The sequence below is a fragment of the Callithrix jacchus genome, chromosome 3 (genome assembly GCF_049354715.1).
Source record: "Callithrix jacchus isolate 240 chromosome 3, calJac240_pri, whole genome shotgun sequence".
NCBI lineage: Eukaryota > Metazoa > Chordata > Mammalia > Primates > Cebidae > Callithrix > Callithrix jacchus.
Genome location: NC_133504.1, coordinates 56,796,523 through 56,817,327, shown reverse-complemented (window position 1 = coordinate 56,817,327; position 20,805 = coordinate 56,796,523). Strand labels below are relative to the sequence as shown.

Genomic DNA, 20,805 nt, shown 5'->3' with positions numbered 1-20,805 from the left:
TTCTCCTTTTAGCTTGTGCAATAAAAATATTCTCAGGCACGAAGCACAATGGCACGGGCTACAGCCCCTCCTCATGGAGTGTGATTCTCTCTGAGCCTCGCCTTCTGCTGCGTTTGAAGGAACCTCTCCCAGGACGGAGTAGCCCTGCTGGATCATCCTTTGCACTTTGGAATCAAAAGAAAAGAAACCAGAATGGGTGTCCATAACTACAGAGATGTTGAAGTCATAAAGGACTCAGGAGGATGGTGTAACGCTGGCCACAGTAGAGCATACTCATGGGGCAGCCAAGGAGACCCCTCCGGAGGAAAGTGGAGTTAATTAGCCTTTTTATGCACATACACATGCCAGCTTCACACATTTAAAAAATAGACCCATGCTCAGCAAAGGGCCTATTTTAACACTGTCTTGTAAAAACCACATAGACAGATACTCTATCTCCTTTCTAGCAGCAACCCTGGCCCTAGACACTTGCTGATTTTAGCTAAGCCTTAAGAATAAAGACATCATGCGCAAAGTGCTCTGAAAAGCATGAAAAACAAAACAACTTTCACTCCTACAAGAAGTACTGGGCACCAATGAATTAACACATCTGATAATTAATTGGCATTCTTGGAGGAAATTCTTCCTCTGTAATGTAGCCACTGGGCTGCCGTGGAAAAAGATTCCAATTTATGTTTGTTGAATAAATGATTTGATTAGTGACCAAAGTAAGGAGGAGTGAATGTTTTCCAAGCATGAGCTTTTCCATGTGTCCTGGGTCAGCCACCGTACAGCAAGGCTGGCATCGGGCCAAGAGCCCTCTTGCCAATGAGACAAGAAGTCTCTGAAGAGCCACCATACACCCAATGCTGAGAGAGTTCCCCAAACAAAACCCAGCCACGGAGTTCAACAACTGGTTTGCCATGGCACCATATGCTCCACAATATTGTCCTGCTGCAACACTGGGGCCTGTCTTCAGTGTCCCCATGTGCTGCACAGCTGTCAGCCCAGGAGCTGTTTTCTCATGATTTTCACTGTTTTATTACTTTTCTGGGAATTCAAATCAGTGTAACCATGCTTGATGTGCCAGTGAAAAATGGTGTCTCCCTCCCCCTTCTCCTTCAACCTAATGAATTGCCTTTTTTCATATCAAAGAGTAGTGAGCACCAAACCACATAATATTTATTCATGGAACGAAAGACCCAAGGATGGGGTGGTGGGAACAGAAGAAACTCCTGGGTGTGGATAGAAGAAAACCTGGGAATTTTAATGGAGCTCCTCACACCAATCTCTGATGACGCTCGGTTCCATTTATAGGGAAATCCCAACCTTTTTGCTCTCCCCACTCATTCCTGGGAGGGGCGCCCTTCAAGCAGTTCCCTAGCTGATACTTAGAGACCCCGCAGCTGAGAGCTGGCAAGACCCAAATGTAATTCATCCCATAGCCCTGACTGTGAAGTGTCTACACATTTTCTTTTTCAGTGAAATTCCCCTAAAAAGCCTCCTCTTGCCTCTCTTGTAAGCAATAAGCCAGTATATTCCAGAACGTTCTAGATACATCCCTTTCCCCCCTCCACACACACCCCACATATTCTCATGACCTCCACTGCGGATGAGGACATGATTTAAGCCAGGGAGAAAGAGCCACAGAAATAACGGCGATACTGGAGCCTTGTTTATCTCGAATGTTTTACCCTCCCCACTTTGTGCCATAATCAACCTCTTACACTCTGTTCTGCAAGTTTTCTTATTGGTCCAGAAAATCCAAAATAATTTACAATAGTAGGAATAATTTAACCCAAGCCATGGTAAATCTCCCTCTTTGTAGACACTGACAGTGTTTAATCATTCCCTTTGCAAAAGATCCCCAAACTGGTATAGGCTGGATGGATGACTAAGTCAAGTTAGTGCAGAATGAGTCACGTTTCTTGAAGGTCACTTCCCCAAATGTATGAGCCACCAAAGTGAAAGGAAAACTGTTTCTTAAGGTAAGCTAGCTATTAAACAAAGGTTCCTCAAAAAATGATAAACAGTGATACTAAGAAAGAAGCTAAAGGGCTACGTGAGCAACCTTAGGAAACTGAGCACCAGTGGCTGAGTTGCTTTTTCTTTCTCCCATTTTATTATTCGGTATTTTAAATTTCTCTATTTAAAGATTCTATTTTGAAAATTTTAAAGGAGATTTTTTTTAAACTATAAACAAAGTTTAAATTTTTTCAAAAAGTCACAAAATTAGTCACTTCTTCCTACAACCTGTGTCACTCATATGGCTGTGGGTTTTAACATTGAAGAATTTCTTTCTAGATAATTGTCCTCAAGCCCAGTAATCAAATATTTTTCTAAGCAATCCTCTTGCTTCTTCCTCTTACAGTTTCATTTCTAAGTCTGTCAAAGCTAATTACCTCGATCCTCAAATGTATTGCTCTTTAGTGTACCATAAACACATGTATTATAAAAAGTTGAAAAAAACAAGTGACGTGTGCAATACACTTTGAAGGAAAAGATAGACATAAATAATTATTCAAAGTATGCACTATCTTTGTTAATAGAGTAATGAAAAAGGCATTAGAAAAAGTGGATGAGAATATCGAAGCCAGCCAATCCTCCTGTCTTCTTCCATTTATGGTGGTCCCCAACCCCGGAAGCCAACACCAGAAACTCTAACACCATTATTTCAGAATCAAGAGGAAAGCAAAGTTCTCCAGTTTGCAATCCTTTGACATTCCAGACCACAGATAAACACAAACCCTACCAAACCAGTAACACAAACAACCTGTGGCTCTGTGAAGGGGAAGAAGGCATTATTCTCGCAGACACACGCTCTCATTCAGCTCCTTTACTTGAAACGACCATTACATCTTTCTGAGCCTTCCAATTCTAATCTCAACCACAAATTTAAAGTTAATAAAAAGTCCCTGAATTATTCATATCAGTCCTTTAAATCTAAAAACAGGAACAAACACTAAAAAAGCAATAGTCCATTTAAATTTCAATAGCCTGAATGCCAGACATCCCTGATTGTCACACTTTGTCACCCTCCAAGTCACCATTTCACATTCCTAGTTCACTGTGGGCTCCAGACCACTCTAACAAATGCAACTTGCCAGAAGTATTTTTGAGCATGGTTATTTACGATTTTCACGAACAACTTTTTCAAATATTCCTTCAATAGGTTCCGAGAATTAAGCAGCATGAAATCCAAATCTACAATCATTGTCTCCATGCTTCATTGAAGAAAATGAATGTGAAAAATCCAATAGCAGCTGCAAACCATTTAAGAATTCCTAAACTGCAAAATACATTTTCAACCATTTAGCCGTAACAACTCTAAATGGAGAAAGTTGCTTCTTTATATAAACCACCTCTGTTTACCAAACATCAGAGAATTTCCGGGCAGAGGGCTACTGCAGGATAGGAATAGTAAGAGACTGTTACAATCCATGAGGTGCTGATCTGCACACACCACTGTGAGGAAATACCTTAAGTGATTAAAGAGAAACGCTGCTACCTGCATGCCCGGCAAAGGAGTCCACATTACTGCCACACACTCTCCCCAATGAGAGAGACGGAAAGGATGGACTGAAATCCCACAGTGGACTAGAACTGGGGACAAAAGGAGCCAGAAACAGAAGATGGCAGCGTAGGAAGGGAACATTATGCTTTGCCCCAGCTGCGGACTCTGGCAGTATTATCACTCAGACATTCTGAAGCCCAAACATAAACAATTAAAATGTCATATTTTCTTTGACTTAGTATCCAGAAAATTTTGTTTAATTCTAACATATGTCAAATTTATTTGTGTATAGGCTTTTTCTTTTCTTTTTGAGACAAAATTTCACTCTTGTTGCCCAGGCTGGAATGCAATGACATGATCTCGGCTCATGGCAACATCCATCTCCCAGGTTCAAGCAATTCTCCTGCCTCCACTTCCCAAGTAGCTGGGATCACAGGTGTGTGCCACCACACCCAGCTAATTTTGTATTTTTAGTAGAGATGGGGTTGCATCATGTTGCCCAGGCTGGTCTCGAACTCCTAACCGCAGGTGATCTGCCTGTCTGGCCTCCCAAAGTGCTGGGATTACAGGCATGAGCCACCACGCCTGGCCATGTATATGTTAACAAGAAACTCCTATTTATAAACTCATATGGCTATTTGAGTGTTCTGCCAAATTAGCCTTTAGGCCAGGCACAGTGGCTCATGCCTGTAATTCCCAACATTTTGAGAGGCCAAGGCAGGAGGATTGCTTGAGGTCAGGAGTTTGAGACCAGCCTGGGCAACACAGTGAGAAACCATCTCTACAAAAAATTTTTTAAATTGGCTGGGCATGGTGGCACATGCCTGTAGCACTAGCTACTCCAGAGGCTAAAGCAGGAGAATTCCTTGAGCCCAGGAGTTGGAGGCTGTAGTGAGCTAAGATGATGCTGCTGCACTCCAGCCTGGGTGAAGAGCAAGCCCCTGTCTCTCTTTTGATTTTTTTGAGACAGAGTCTCACTCTGTTGCCCAGGCTGGAATAGCCTTGAAACTTTGCCACATTTTTCTATTAAAAAACCGTCTGCAACACTCACTTATTGAGTTATATTAAAAACAAAAATTCAGCTGAGCACAGTGGTTCATGCTTATAATCCCAGAACTTTGGGAGTCTAAGCCAGGAGGATAGTTTAAAGCAGGGGTTCAAGACAAGGCTGGGCAAAAAAGAGAGATCCTGTTTCTTAACAACAACAACAAAATCCATAATAAGGTTAAGATTTGATTTCAGTCATTTATTACCTATTATAAATCATCTCTGGACTCTCAAAAAAAATGTTTTCCATAGGAATTAGAAATTAGATGTTTATTGCTACAGTTGTAATCGCACTACTCTTTGGAAAATATCTTTTATATAATAGTTGTTTAATCAGATAGCTATGAAACAAGTACTCTAAACATTTAGATAACCATTTATCTATAATCAATATAAAGGCAAGTGTTGTACCTCATGCAAAATGCAAGACAGTTGTCTACCTTGATTGTAGATGAAAGTCATCCTTAAAAGAAAATATTCTAGTGCTGGAAATAAAAGAAACAGAACCATGAAAAATTAGAAGCAAACACAAAAAAATAAGATGGCACTCCTCAGAGGGACAGCGGAATAGCTAAACCAAATAATTAAGGGAAAGTTATAGGTTGGAATTTGTTGCATGGCCAGAGCAGCACCTTTAAGAATCTCTTAATCTATCACACTGCATGGCCCATGTACAAGATTGAGAGAGAAGTTTTTTCTTTTATATACATAACCAACTTTTGCTATTTAAACCACTGAAACAGAAGGCACCTAGCTTTCTTTAGAATGAGGAAGCCCCCTTCCCTAAAGCTTCCAGTGAGCACACAGCTGCATTAACTTAGCTGCCCAAAGGTTCAGAATAAAAAAGAAAGCAGTAAGATGCTATATGGCTCAGCTAAACGGCAAAAAATGGCTAAACCAGGCCAGGCGCGGTGGCTCACGCCAGTAATCTCAGCATTTTGGGAGGCTGAGACAGGTGGATCATGAGGTCAAGAGATTAAGACCATCCTGGCCAACCCCATTTAAATACAAAAATTAGCTGGGTGTGCTGGCATACACCTGTAGTACCAGCTTCTCGGGAGGCTGAGGCAGGAGAATCGCTTGAACCTGGCAGGTGGAGGTGGCAGTGAGCCAAGTGCACTGCACTCCAGCCTGGGAGACAGGGCGAGACTGTCTCAAAAAAAAAAAAAAAAAAATTAAATTTAAAAAATAAAAATTGAAATTAAAAAATTCCTAAACTGAATCTAGGTCATAAATTGAAGCATGATACTTAGTTTATTGAAATCATTTGGTAGAGAATGACAATGTAAAGTTTAGGCCCTGAATCATGTACATTCCCACCCTTGCTTTACCTCTCTGGGTCAAATCTTTGCCACATGCACCTTGTACAAGGTTCCACATCCTATTATCACTGTCACAAAGGTGGAACATGAGGTGGCAGGAAAGGAGATGGGGAGAGGAGAAACACACAAGGCCAGAGGTATGTGAAGCCAGGAGACAGCAAAGTTGGGGACCTCATCATAGAACATCAGGACGCTCGGACATGGTGGCTCACGCCTGTAATCCTAGCATTTTGGGAAGCAGAGGCAGATGGATTACAAGGTCAAGAAATCAAGGCCATCCTGGTCAACATGGTGAAACCCCATCTCTATGAAAAATGCAAAAATTAGCTGGGCATGGTGGCGTGCACCTGTAGTCCCAGCTACTACGATGGCTGAGGCAGGAGAATCACTTGAACGTGGGAGGTGAGGGTTGCAGTGAGCTGAAATTGTGCCACTGCACTCCAGCCTGGTGACAGAGTGAGACTCCATCTCAAAAAAAAAAAAAAAAAAAAAAAAAAAAAAATCAGGGCCTTGCAAGGACCAACACTACCGTGTCCGTGAATTGTAGCTCCTGTTCAGACGAATAAACGAAAGTCAAATAGACAAGAACTCTTTGGGAAAACACGGCTATTTAGAAAATGCAGTTGCTCAGACAACCTTTCCAAGAAGGAACACTGCAGTCAGGTGAAGGCAGAAAAATGTAGTAGCCAAGAGCACAGATTCTGGAGCCAGGTTGCTCCAGCTATTATAAAACTGTAGACAATAATTGTTACTACCTCAGTGTAGGGAAACTGCATTGCAAAGGGAAAGCAAAATAACTAAGAACTCTGATGAAGGGCAGTCTTCAGACCACAGCAGCACCTGTGTATAATGAAAACTGATAGGACTACTCACTGTCTAAACAAATGCTACAAGGTGCCCGTTGAAGCAAGTCCATTTTGATGCATTTTCTACAGTTGACCAGGTCAGCAGGTTGTTATTACTGTGTTACACAGATGACTGGATTAGTCAGGGTAATTTAACCTGTAGGAAGTGGCAACTCACAGACCTGAGATTTTTATGACCACTCCAATCTGCACCCACGAACACCCCAGGTACTGTATCATCCACTGAAATACCTTTTACAAATAGAGCCATATAATCACACCTGTGAAACACAATGCTCAGGAAAGGTAAAAAGAACCACACACTTGTTCAAGGAAGTGAATTTCCCACTTTCGCAGAATGAGCAGGAGCTGGCTGAACAGGTTCCTTCTTCAGTAAAACCTCTTTAAGGGCCAGCTGAGAAAAAGGAACGTCACTCCTATAAGATGTGTTATTTGCCAAATACACAGCCTTTAAAAACTAGTAATGTTCTGTGCAAAGACCAAAACTAGTTACTAGAGTTGATACTTTTTTAAGCCATATTGTTAAGGAGACATAATTACCATTTGCCCTAAAATGGGCTGTAATAAGATTCAGATGCTATATTAAACCATATTAGAGTAAGAGATTTTTCCGCCAACTTGTTTCTCTTTATACATATTACATCTATAGAAAGAACCCTAAATCTGTGCTACAGAAACGCTCACATATGTACAAAGGATATACGGATAAGGATGTTCATTATAGAAACATTTAATTAGCAAAAATTAAGAAAACACTGAAGTATGTATTAATAGGGAATCATTCAATAAATTATGAAACGGTCACAATATGGACTGCTATACAGCAGTTAAAAAGAATGAGTTGAGAATCTATACGTACCAACCGGGATGCTCTCTAAAGTATATGAAAGAGAAAGAAGTGTATTTCAGACAAGTACACATAATATAATTCCATTTATGTAGAAAAAAATGAATATGTGATTATGTGCAATATGTACAATATATAATATACATGGAGAGAGAGACTCCAGACTACAATTACTTCTGAGAAAGGAAATAACATTGAGGGGCAGAATTAAGTCACTTCTTAACCTATTTACTTTCATTTAGTAATTTATTCAACAAATATTTAGAGTTCCTCCTATGTACATGTAGGTCCTTTCAAGTCACAGAAGTATACACATGAATAGACAGAGTCCCTATCCCTTTCCAATTTTCAGCCAAATGAACAACTTTTGCTGGGACAGTTCTACGCAGCAAAGCAGCCTATTTCATCTTGGAACAGCTTAAATTTTTATAAGATTGGCTTTTTAAACATATATACATTAAACCACAACTTGGATCCTAATAACTGTCAACCAGTGATCCTAAATTTATCCCCTCGAGGCCATACAGAGCACATCTAATCCCTTCTTCACGTGACAGTCCTTCAAATATTTTAAGAAAGCAACCCTATCACCCCCTAAATCAGAGTAAACGCCTCCAGGTCTTCCAACTGTTCTTCCTGGGACATAGTTTCAAGACTTTGCACCTTCCTGCGTGCTTCTTTCTAAATGTTCTCTTCTTTTTCTAGTTTCCTCCAAAAGCCCAATGTCAAGCCATGATTATGGTGCTACAAGTGTCACCTAGTCCAAACAAAAGTGAGGGAAAGACAAAGACAACGATCTGCCTCATTGTTAACAACTATATCACACCTCAATCTGATTCCCCACCACACCAACTAATCCTCTCCACAGTTTTATTTGAAATGAATTTTGTTACAGAAAGTAATGCTTGCAAGAAGATACAAAGTATCTAACGCCCTTAGGATTTTCCTAAATGTTAGTCTTTTAAGCATTTCCATGCACATATCCAATAAGACAACAAACACCATTGCATAAAGCTAATTTGATACATGAGACTAAACATAAAGCTAATTTGATACATGAGACTATGTCCTGCCGCTGTCCAATGAGAACAAGGACGTCCTGCTCACCACTGCATCCTCAGTGGCTAGAGCAGTGCCGAATGTGCAGTGGCTGCTCAGCACACATTCAGTAGACGTTGGCTTGTGCATGAGTGAAATAAACCTCAAATCACTCAACTTCAAGTCTGCCTTTGGGCAGGAGGCAACAAGTAAGTGAAATGAAAGTAATTCATTAAAATGTGCCTGGCATTTGTATAGCACCATAAGGTGTTCAGGACTTTACATAGGCTAACTCGTTTGATCCTAACAATGACTCTGTGAGGTCAAAAGAATGACAAACGTTCACCTTTCCGACAGGCATGAAGACAGAGATAACAATAGTGAAGTAAAAAGCCAGAACATCTCACCACGTGGCCAGCTAGGATGGCGATGCAATGCAACACCGAGATCCTAACTTCTTCCCAGGCTCCCTCCCCGTTATTGCTGCACCTCTGCCTCTCTCCACGCTTCAAGTAATGAGTGTTTTGAGAAAGCTGAGAGTAATGCCACATGTGTAAACCCATCTCCTTTCATATTTTCAAAATTCTAGGAGAGTGTCTCATCATCAACAGCAATATTTTGGATCAGGTAATTCTGTTATGGGTGTAATCTCTTGCATGAAATTAGTATAATCCCTTCTTCCTACCCACTTCTATCCCTGCCTTCTAGATACTTGTAGCAGTCCTCCAACTGTGACAATGACAACCAAGAATGTCTCCCTACATGGCCAAATGTTCCTGAGGTAGGGCCGAACCTCTACGAGTTGATAATCAATGAATTAAGGCCCGGCTCAGTGGCTCACGCCTGTAATCCTCACACTTTCAAAGGCCGAGACAGGCAGATTGCCTGAGCTCAGGAGTTCGAGACCAGCCTGAGAAACACGTGAAAACCCATCTCTACCAAAGAAACAAAACAAAACAAAAAATTGGCTAGGAGTGGTGGTGAGCACCTGTAGTCCCAGCAACTTGGGAGGCTGAGGCAGGATAATTGCTTGAACCTGGGAGGCGGAGGCTGCTGTGAGCCGAGATCATGCCACTGCACTCTTGCCTGGGTGACAGGGCAAGACCCTGTCTCCCAAAAACAAGCAAAACCAAAAAAAAAAAAAAAAAAAAAAAAAAAAAGAATTAAAGGAATCCTATAGTAAATTCATTCACATGACAATAGTAATAATTTAAGAGAGCACAGAAATATTTCAGAAACATAATTTGTTTTCTAGCCATTAGCTCTTAAAAATATATATTCGAGTTTCAGTAAGTTCTCCAAGTTCAGTATAGGTTATAAAAGCATGCTTTACTTCTATAAACTCCCAAAGCACCAGGATATAGTCTGTTTACCCACACATACTCTCACATGTCTCTGCCCCCTAATATCCATTCTAGGTGATGCCCCTGCCTCTCCTACCTTACCACTAGTTCAAGCCCTTTACTGGGTACCCATCCTTTTAGATTCACTCTCAATCACTGAGCGACTTTCAGCATCTAACAAACAAAGGAAGAAAAATAACCAACCAGAGTGAGAATAAAGGGCACAAGCAGAGCATCTTTCAGAGCTGGGCAATACTTTTGAGTCACAGTTGCAACCCAGGTTGAATCTACACAAACAGACCGAGAGCACTTTGGCCTTTTCATTTGAAGGGATAGAAGCCCCTGTCCATATGTGCTCTGGAGGTGGAGAAAGATGTTGGGAGAGGGAAGGACAGACACAGCAATGTAACCTAATAACCTCCTTTACCCATAGAAGTAAACGCTGTTAACAGTTGAGGCGTGGAGGGTCCATAAACATGAAATAATATACAACTAGATTCTACTCAACAGGATGGAGATAAAAGGAGTTAGGAAAATTCTGGAAGCTGGCAGTTAATAACTTCAAGTTTTCTACAGTTGTTAAACCATTTCGAAAGGGGGATGAATGTTCGTTATTAGCATTTTAAAAGATTCTACTTCAGCATAAAGGTCATTTTCAACCAATAGGAGGTCCAATATATTAAAAGATGCCTAAATTATTCTTGAGCAATCTTTTGTTGTTGTTTCTGAGATGGAGTCTCCCTCTGTCGCCAGGCTGGAGCGCAGTGGCGCAATCTCAGCTCACTGCAACCTCTGCCTCCCGGGTTGAAGCGATTCTCCTACCTCAGCTTCCCAAGTAGCTGGGACCACAGGCGTGTGCCACCATGCCAGGCTAATTTTGTATATTTTTAGTAGAGACAGGGTTTCACCATGTTGGGCAGGCTGGTCTCGAACTCCTGACCTCATATTATCCACCCGCCTCAGCCTCTTAATGTGCTGGGATTACAGGCGTGAGCTACCTCGCCCAGCTGCCTTTTGAAATTTTTTATTAAATTCCTCCAATAATAGTATGCATAGCTTGCCATAGTAGTAATTTCCTTCTCCTACACGTGTATATGCGGCCGTCAAAGAATGCTGAATGCTGTGCTTCTGTCCCAAATGGAGAAAGGAACTCAAAAAAAACCTCTTCCACTGTTTAACAGATGGAACTGCCAGGTAGACTTAAAAAAAGTGTGCTCCTTTTCTGATCCACTGAATGGAACCCCATGATCTTTGAGTATTTATTATACAGCAGGCCCTCAACTACATTTTCTGAGTGATTTTATCTAACCTGATTTCTTTGTTTCTTTAAGCTTTCTTAGATTTAAACTACGACAACGAAAAAAATTTAAACTAATCAGTTATTGGTGACAGCTGATTTTTCAGAAGCTATATTTCCAACTCACAAAACTGAATAGTGAATTTTTGGAATCTGTCTGGAAAGCATGCTGTATTTGTAATAAAAATTTAACTGGGCGGTGGGGGTGGTGAATCCTGTAATTTTGGAGCAGTCATCCACAAATTAGCTTATTTTGCAGACACCAATGTCAAACTGGTTTGAAACAACAGGAAAGTAAACCATATTATAATATTTCCCTTAAAAATCATGGAAAAGGGGTATAACACCCTGAAGCCTGAAACTGCTGTCATTGGCATCAATGAGTATATTGATTTTTAAAAATCTGTTATCCCCTTGAATCTGGCTAGAATAACACTGAAAATCTACAGAGAACATATACTGTCCAAGTCTGGGATGAAAGAGCGTGAGTTAGCATTTTAACTTCCATGAAACACTATGGACAATGTACCAATGATGTTGAATGAATAAATGCAGTTAGAAACTCAGTCTTTATTACTTGTGCTAAGGAAGAATAAAGGCAAATCCATATTAAATCCAAAATGGTATTGTATTCGATTGTTTCATTCGTTCTGAGAGTCAGGAGCACCAAAATTAAATTTCTTCCCTTCTTATTGCTTCTTCCCACTCTTTGATAAAGGTGCTAAAGATCACTGAAAAGACCAAAAGGTTGGCAGCAGGTGGGGGAAGGAAAAACAAAGCAAGCAGCCAGAGGATCTGAAAAAAACTCAATAATCAGCCTTTGAATAATAGAGTGAAAAATGTGAAGCTATTTGGGAAACTTAAAAGGTAGATACTATGAAGATCTTGACAGTGAGTTTAAATATGTTCCCCTTTATAAGAGTCTGATGTCTGATTGATTGATTTCACAGTTCTCCAAGATGAGTAATGTGGAAAAAGACAACGGAATTTAGCCTTTTTAAGCTCAAGAGTATAAGACAGGGCTGTTACTTAACAAACACGGAACAGTAATCACACAAGTACTTCAAATGTATCCAAGAATTACTATGTAACATGCAAAACAGGTTCTTATATTAGATCCCTTCTATGGCACTGGCACCAGGGTAAGTGAACGAGTGAATGTGTGAGTGTGTATGTGCATGTGTGTGCATGGGCGAGCATGAGAGAGAGAAATACCCTATTCCTATCTCAACCAAATGGGTAGGAAAACCTCTCTAACAACAGTTGAGAGGTTTTCAACTGTTGGAAAGTTGAACAGTTCCAGTTGTTCAGTTGGCTATTCATCTCACAGCGATATTCAGAAAATAACTCTCTATAACCTGATTTCAATGTTTAAATTCCTAAGCTTTCTTCTTCTAGAAATGTCAATAACCTATGTACCAGGACTGCCCAGTTTTCTCCTATCAGGTGTCAGAAAACCTGAAAAAGATTCTAAAGTTTGCCGTTATAATTCTAATGAGACAGGATAGAAAGTATCAAGCATACCAGCTTCCTGAAAAATTGGCTTCCCTGGGGAGGAACTCAGCTTGAAGAGCATTTTGTAGATTTTGATTAATGGTTAACTAACTCTGCTTCTACTTTTCTGACCACTGGCTGCCCAGTACTAAATAAAATGTACCACAACCAAAGAACATAACAGAATTAAATATGTATTGGAGCTTGAAAATATGCTTCTTGAGAATTAAAAGAAAAAAAAAAAACGTGATGGACAGAAAAGTGAAATTTCAAAAAGTTTTCCACCAAACTTAAGGCACAGTGTTGGGCAAAGGAAAGCTTTTCAAAAGATATTGTCCTGTGACCAACGCTAGCAGCAGGATGGGATAAGCCCAAGAAAAGGTTCTCATAGGGAAGATATAGAAATAACTTGGTAAGAGAGCTTACCAAAAAGTTGATACAGAGCCAGTAATTTACCTTCAACAGGGTAAGAAGTGGGAAGCCAGCTTCATTTACAAGGAGAGTTAGCACTGGAGTAATATGTTGACATTTCCTAAATCTACCCCAGGAATGAATGGAACATTTTGGATGGGTTGTAGTTATCTCCAATACTCGGTATTTAATGCATTATCAAATGCATTTTATGAATTTTATGTGATAAGCTCTTCAGAGCAGGGGTCGCAACAATTTATGCAGTCTGTAAGCTTTATATAAATTAAAGCCCCACATTCTGAAAGTTACAATGGTGCTAATACAGTGAAAAGGTCATGAAAACAATATGGGTCTTACCTAGGTCGAGTAAGACTACCACCATTTTGAAATTCTGAAAACTGTGCACTGAGATGCTTTTCGCCGCGACTGCACAATTACATTCCAGTCAGGTCAACCTATCTTTGAGCTTGAAAATGAACTTGTCAACTGAAATTTACCTTAAAATTTTAACCAGGACTTCAGTTCCAAATACAGCAAATAAACAATGTCCCCTTTTGTTACCACAAATAATTAAAAGGTATCTTTTCAGGCGGGGCACGGTGGCTCAAGCCTGTAATCCCAGAGCTTTGGGAGGTCGAGGCGGGCGGATCACGAGGTCAGGAGATAGAGACCATCCTGGCTAACCTCTACTAAAAATACAAAACGATTAGCCAGGCGTGGCCACAGGTATCTGTAGTCCCATCTACTCCGGAGGCTGAGAGGCAGGAGACTCGCTTGAACTCGGGAGGCGGAGGTTGCAGTGAGCCGAGACCAGCCACTCCAGCCTGGCGGACAGAGCAAGACTCCATCTCAAAAAAAAAACAAAAGAAGTATCTTTTCAACTGAGGTTATCTGATAGGTGAAGTCAATAGTTTTCGCCGAGTCTTTGAGAGGAGGAAAAAAACTTCTGTGTCAATAAAGTGGTGGCGGTTGGGGTGGGATCATCTGATTACATGTTCAGAACAGACCTAATACCTGAGGTAGTGCAGCTTCAAACCCAGGTCTGCGCTACCTGCTCTATCAACAGGGCTGGTGAGAACCCACACAGAACCCAGCCCCCTCTGCAGCAGCCTGGAGCCAAGGAAAATTTTTTACTCCTCACCCTAGTTTGTTTTTGTTTGTTTTTCATGCCCATCCTTGTAAATGTGTAAGACAGGAAAACAAATCAAAAGAGGCAAAGCCCTCATTAGACTGCTTTCTTAGCCCAAGCCAGGCAGAAAGAGAATTAATCGATATTTAGTACTTTGGACATATTGGTCCTAAGAAGGTAAACAAAAGCAATAAAACAGTAAAGAATCCTATTCATCTTTATTTTTATATCACCGTTATTATTATTTGGCTGTGGGTGATCATCGTTTTTCTTTAGGGCTTTCCAAACAGAGCCCAATCTGAGAACTACATTTAATTGCTCTGTGCCTCACCAGAATGCTCCTATAATCCCCAGTCAATTCAAGAAAATAAAGAGAAACATTTTCTTTACAACCTCTATTTTTGAGATTTTACCTCATATAGAGACTGTTAAAATACCCTGGTTTCAAGCCAAGGTTAATTTTTAAACTAATTATTTTAAAAGGAAATATAACTTGTAGAGCGTTTTTTTTTTTTCTTTTTATTGATACACAGAATTTACTTGCACTCTTTGCTTAAGAGTTAAGGCTTACATTACACTCATCATACATACTTCCCACTGGTATCAGCGAGAGATGCATGTGTAACAGCAGAAGCTAAAATACACTCCTATTCTGTACATAGCTCTGGTATTTATTAACACATAAGTCTAATCAGTAGGCTAAATCATTGTCATAACACCGATAGAAAAATTTTATTTTCAAGCAGTCATCTTTCAACTCTATCTGTTGTTAATTTGCTAAACTGGGATTCACTGTGAAATCTACAGCTGATGTCTCTGGCTATTCAAACAAGCATTATCTTTTTATTTTCCAAAGTAAGCTGTGATTTGGGCTTGCTGTCTCCTTCCAAGTAACGTCAGGAGGCTGGGCTTGCTTCCACCTGCGAATGTATCAACACCCAGGCGCGCGCACCCGAGCCCTCCCTCCACCCATCCCAGGACGGAAAGGAGAGAACACAACCCAAACACCAAAACTTTCTGGTCGCAAACTCTACTTATCTTGCCGGGTCAATAGACCCAGCACTGGTAACGGCACTGGCTTTTGTTCCAGGGTCGCCCAGCTGGCGAGGTAAACGCCACAACAGCCCTTGACCCCTAAAGATTGTGAGAGATTCTGTGGCACAGGAATTTTGGAGCCACCAGAAAGGAGCTCATTTCTCCTCAATCCATGCGCGTGGGGGATACCAACACACGCAAAGAGGACGCGGGGTGGGCAGGGATGAAACCTACAGTGCCTCTTAAATTTTTCAGTCTCAGGTTCACACAGTGAGTATCCACCACTAAGGGAGGGCGCGAGGTGGGCGGGGGCTGGGAGAGAAATACGTTGGAGAAGGGGACCGGAGCTACAGTCCAGAAGCAGGACCGGCCCCGCCTCCGGCTACAATCAGAAAAGCTACAGTGTGTCAGTGGTTTTTGGCTTCCTGTTTGTAAAGCGAGAACCTCCCCCCTGACTCCGGGACTGTCGTTCTTCCTCAAAACTGAGACAGCCCCTTCTTCGCGCTCGGAGCAGGCTCTGCCGCAGGGGGAGCGGGGAGGAGGGAGAGGGGGGATGGGGGGCGCGGCGAGGCGGGGACAGCCGCGATGGAGGGGGCAGGGCCAAGGGGCACTGCGCCCCTCCCGCCCCGGGGGTTGAGCTGGGCTGCGAGGCGGACAAAGCGCCTCCCGCTCCCTCCCCCAAGGCCGCGTTCCATAAGGGAGGGAGAAGGCGGGCTAGAGGGGCAGGAGGAGGAGGAAGGGGGGAGGGGAGGGGGGGAAGAAGTGGAGGGGAAGGAGGAAGGGGAGGAGGGAAGGTGCTGCGGGCGGGACTGGGCCTGATAGCGCCGACCTGGGAGGGGAGGGAGGAGGGGTTGGGCGCCCTCAGAGAACGGGGAAGAGGGAAGGACTCTTGAAACCCAAGATAAACAAATTGTTCCTCTTCACGTGCAGGATTGGGGGAGGTGGGGAGCGAGCGCTGCGGCCTCGCCTCCCTTCCCCCAAGCCGACTCTTTGTCACGGAGCGCCGGCTCGAGCGCCCGGCGAAAGCGCGCGGCGGCACTGGCACCACGACCGGCGCCGGAGACTCACAGACAGGGAACGCGTGCGATTTCTAAACCGCGCGCCGGGAGGGCCGCCGGTGCCGGGCTCTGCGCCGCCGATCGCGGGGCGGTCAGCACGGCCCCGGCGCTCCCCAGGATTCTTGTCGCCCGGCCCACCCAACTCTCGGGCGGCGCGGTGGGGGAGGGGGCGCAGACACCTATCCCAAGCTTCCGGCCTCCCCTCACCCAGAAAGGAAAGCAGAAGAACCGGAGAGCGGAGATAAGAGAAAGGATTCTAGCCTCCGGCCTGGGGGGTGGGAACTGCCCCTTCCTCCTGGAGAAGTTAAGCCATTGGCTGCTCATCCTACCTCGAACCCGCCCACCCAGCCATTTAAGCCTCTTTCACCTCCCTGCTACCTTCCACTACTCTGGGCTTATTCGCAGGCCCCCGGAGTTGGCGGGCAGCGTGGCGGGGGGAGCCAAGCGGAGAAGGACACTGGGCAAGCAAGTTTAAAAGGAGAAAAGGAAAGAATCCCTAGCGAAATTGTGTGGTGGGGCTTCTTGGCGCAAACCTTGCGTGTTTTCCCCTCCAGTCCCCTCCAAGCCGCTCCCCTCTTAACCCTCCTAGCCGCTCCACCTGCCGGGCTGGCCCTGAGTCTTGAGCAAAGAGCGGAGCGCACCCGCGCCCCGCTTCCGCGCGCGCTCCCGCGAGCACCCCCGCGCGCAGCCACCCTCGCTCGTTTCTCACCCACTTCAAAGTTCATTCACAAAACTCTCATAGACTTTCTCAGCCCAAAGGGGGTTAGCTGGGTAGAAGAGACGAGAGGCTCTCCTTGCCCCGCTTCCCCTTAGGGGTTGAGGGCCTGGTGCCCTCCCAGAATCTGCGACAGCATCAATATCTCCTTGCACCCGGCGGATGTGCAGACAGGGGTGGGTGTAGAGGGACGGGTCTGGAGAGGCGAGGCGGTGCGGGGAGCGGTGGGGTGGGGAGCGGGGAAGAGGAGGAGCAAGGTTTCAACTCGGGGGTTCACTCTTTCAAATCGGTATCTAAGAAAGGGAGCGGGGGGAAACTTTTCTAGCACCTCACTCCGTCGCTCCTCTAGGCTCCCTCCGCCCCTCGCAGTCGTGACTGGCTTCTCCCCTCTCACCCCCTCCTCCCCAAATCTGACAACCCTGACAGATTAACAGGTAGCGGCGACTGCAGCTTTTTCCCTAAGAAAAGTTGACGTTAACCCTTGGGCTTCAGCCCACCTCTCCCACCGTGCAAATCAGACCCTCGTATCCCCATGTAAGAAAGCTCCACGCAACCCCCCCCAACACCCCCAACGCGCGCCCAGAGCCCGTGCGCCCTCACCATGATCAGCGTGTGGTTCCTCTGCTCCGCCGAGGCAGCCTCCGCATCTTGCTGGGGTTTGCTCGGGTGCTGCTGTTTGCCGGTGCCGGCGCCCGATTTCTTGGCCCTCTGCTCCAGGGTCCGCTGGTACAGGCTCACGGTGTCCCGGCGTTCCAGCTCCAGCTGCTCCACCTGAGCCTGCTGGTACCTGTTCTCGCAGTTGACGTGGTGCCGCCGGCAGCCCTCGATGCGCTGGCGGAGCCGCTCCACCACGGTGCTGTGCTTGGGAACGGCCGCCGAGCCACCGCCGGGGCCCCCGGAGCCGCCGCAGCCACCGGCAGCCGGGTGATTGCTACTCGGAGCAGCGGGAGTACTATTGGGAGTATTATTCACACCGATCCCGGCCCCGCCGAGGCTGCTGTTCAGGCTACTGTTGATGCAAATACTACTGCCATTCGCGGCAGCAGCGGGGGCTGCGAAATCCCCCATCCTGCTCCCCGGGCACACTATTTTGGAAGAACTTTTTTTATCCACCCCCCTATCAGCCTCCTCCTTGGGTCCAAGGATTAAAATAGTTTAAGTGGAACGCGGGGGAGACGCAAGCACATGGATGGAAACGGCGATCCCGACGGGGCGAAAAAAAAGGGAGGGAGATTTTGGGGTGGTTGTTTCCTTTTTTTTAAACTGTAAAAGCTCAAGGGGAAAAAAAGGGGGGGACGTTATCGGAATACCATCAGACACCTATCAACAAAAAGAATCACAACAAACTGAGCCAGCAGCAAATCGGGTTGCAACTCAAGGGGAGATCCGCTCCTCGCCTGCCTTCTTTTTATAATCCATTATTTTCTAATAAATTCCAGGAGATTTCCGGTGGTTGGCAAGCATTTTCTCCCTACGTACCGAAAAACACACCCCATGTACACACACAAGCATATGCCTCCAGTGCGGACACGCGCGACACACACTCACTCCACACCGCATCGGAAAACGGCAAGCTTGCTTATTGCATTTTCCTTCCACAAAAAAGTTTTGGTGTTTATGCCGCCCCGTGTTCTCAAAGTACTTTGGCTGCTCAGTTGCATTTCACAGGAGCCTAGAATCGAATCCTCGGGCTGGGGGAAGTAAACACATGGACAGTCTGAGGCGACTGCAAAAGTAGATCGGTGAAGTCCTTTGCAAAACGCCGCGCGGAGAGCAGCCCCTAACGCTCGGCTGGGCTGCCGCTGCCGCCGCTGCTCCTGCCACCATCACAATGATCAACTGCTCGCCGCCGCCGCCGCCGCCGCCGCCGCCGCCGCCGCCTCCTCCTCCTCCTCCTCTCGCTCCTCCACCTCCTCCTCCTCCATGCCAGCGGAGTGATATCAGGACGCGCGAGCTCAGTAAACACGGCAGCGGCGGCGGCTGGAGGCCGTGAGACAAACCCGCGGACACGGCGCAAAACCCGGCCCGGACTCTCACCCGACAGGAGCGGGCGCGGCTCGCACCGGCACCCAGCTCCCGCCTCCGCCGCCTCGGCGCCCCGCGCCCCTCCCACGCCCCCAACCTCTCTACCGCCCTGCGGAGAAGTCCGGAGCCCCCGCAACGGGTAGAAGAAAGATTCTGGGGGATATCAGAAATAAATCAACTTTTGACCTGTGTGTGTGCGTGAAGCGTGTGTGTGTGTGTGTGTGTGTGTGTGTGTGTGTGTCTGTGTACGCGCGCGCGTGCGCGGGGACGCGCCTGGTTGGGTTTCCTTATTCCAAGGGAGGTATCAAGCGAGCCCAAGTTGTTATACATTTATGCATTATATTGCAGAACTGTGCATGACCAGGCAGAAACATTGAAGCTTTACAGCAGTTGTCTGTCATCCCTATCCATGTGGAAAGAAAAAGGCAAATGAGTGACTTGTTTTTAAAACCCATGTAGTAAGTCCACACAAGTAACAGCGCTACCTATGGACACTTGTTCTAAGTCAACACCAGTCTGAACACACAAATACCAAATTCTAAATAAATATAAATAGGCATAAAAATGTGTAATATTATTTAATTCTCCGTACATAATGATTGTTGTTACTAAGTCAATTGTTGTTTTACTTACCCTTGGAAAAAATAAAGCAAGCAGGGACTTGGAGGTGAGACTAACAGTACATTTAAACAGACTGTTTTGAACACTAGGTGCTAATGACAGCAGTAATTAAGGGTCCTTCGTAAATCAAGTGGAAAGATTGCAGATTTCATGGACTAGAACTATAGAAAAAACACAGCATTTCACAGTTTGTCATGACCAAAACAAAAACAAGCAAAAATAACAGGCCTACTGTATTGCTAGATATAGTTATTTCTGTTTCAATGAAGTACAATTAAAATGGAGTAGCAACTGCAGAAATCAATCTAAACTTTTCATTTTATTAAGGCACATTGTCTTTCCTGATATTGTCTAAAACAAAAATAACAACAACTAAAGATCAAATATTCTTGAATATGGACTTAAACCATTGCATATACATATTGTTTGAATTAAATGGAGAAATTATCATTTCTCTGACAATCAGTAGACAATACATCTCGATTGTGAGATGTTAATTATAAGGCATTTCGTATTATCTCAATAAATCTTAAGAATTAGTTTTTAGGGTAAAAATACACCCCAGTTTTCTAAAATAGCCAGGAATAAAAGAACTTTGGATCTTATGCATTAGTCATGAGATCTGATTTAAACCATCTTCATTTCTTGGCATTGCAGATTAGCATAGGATGCTATTTCTAACCTCATAATGTCAGCGATAAGAAGCTATATTTTTCTTCAATTAATCAGGTCTATATAGTGAAAGAGTCACTGGATTATATGGTAAAGTGGACAGCAAAATAATTGGGTGTGAGGCTACCTCTCAGTAGTAAAACCAACTTAAGAGAGTATATCTCTCATTGAAATTGCCATACTTTTTCTGGAGGCTATTTAGTTAATATACAAATTTCTGTTATCAAACTGCCCCTCTTCAAGTCTCAGTCAAAATTTAACTGGACTGGGTCTGCAGCAAATGAGTCTATTTAGATTCTGAAAGCATGTAGAGAATTATAAAAAATTAGAAAAAGAGGTAGCAAAGTGTCCTTTATCTTTTTCACATATTCACTAAATTATCTCTCTGTTGA

General features: G+C 44.1%; 1 protein-coding gene across 2 annotated transcripts in view; it reads right to left on the bottom strand.

The window, feature by feature from the left end:
* Positions 1–19,031, bottom strand: part of MAML3 (mastermind like transcriptional coactivator 3) — a 459,954-nt gene extending 440,923 nt beyond the window's left edge. For both annotated transcript variants that reach the window (XM_002745341.7, XM_008992687.5), the window contains exon 1: positions 17,696–19,031. In XM_002745341.7, the coding sequence (XP_002745387.3) occupies positions 17,696–18,163 (468 nt within the window). In that variant the 5' untranslated portion in view covers positions 18,164–19,031. The remainder of the gene's footprint in view (positions 1–17,695) is intronic.
* Between the last annotated feature and the right edge of the window lie 1,774 nt (positions 19,032–20,805).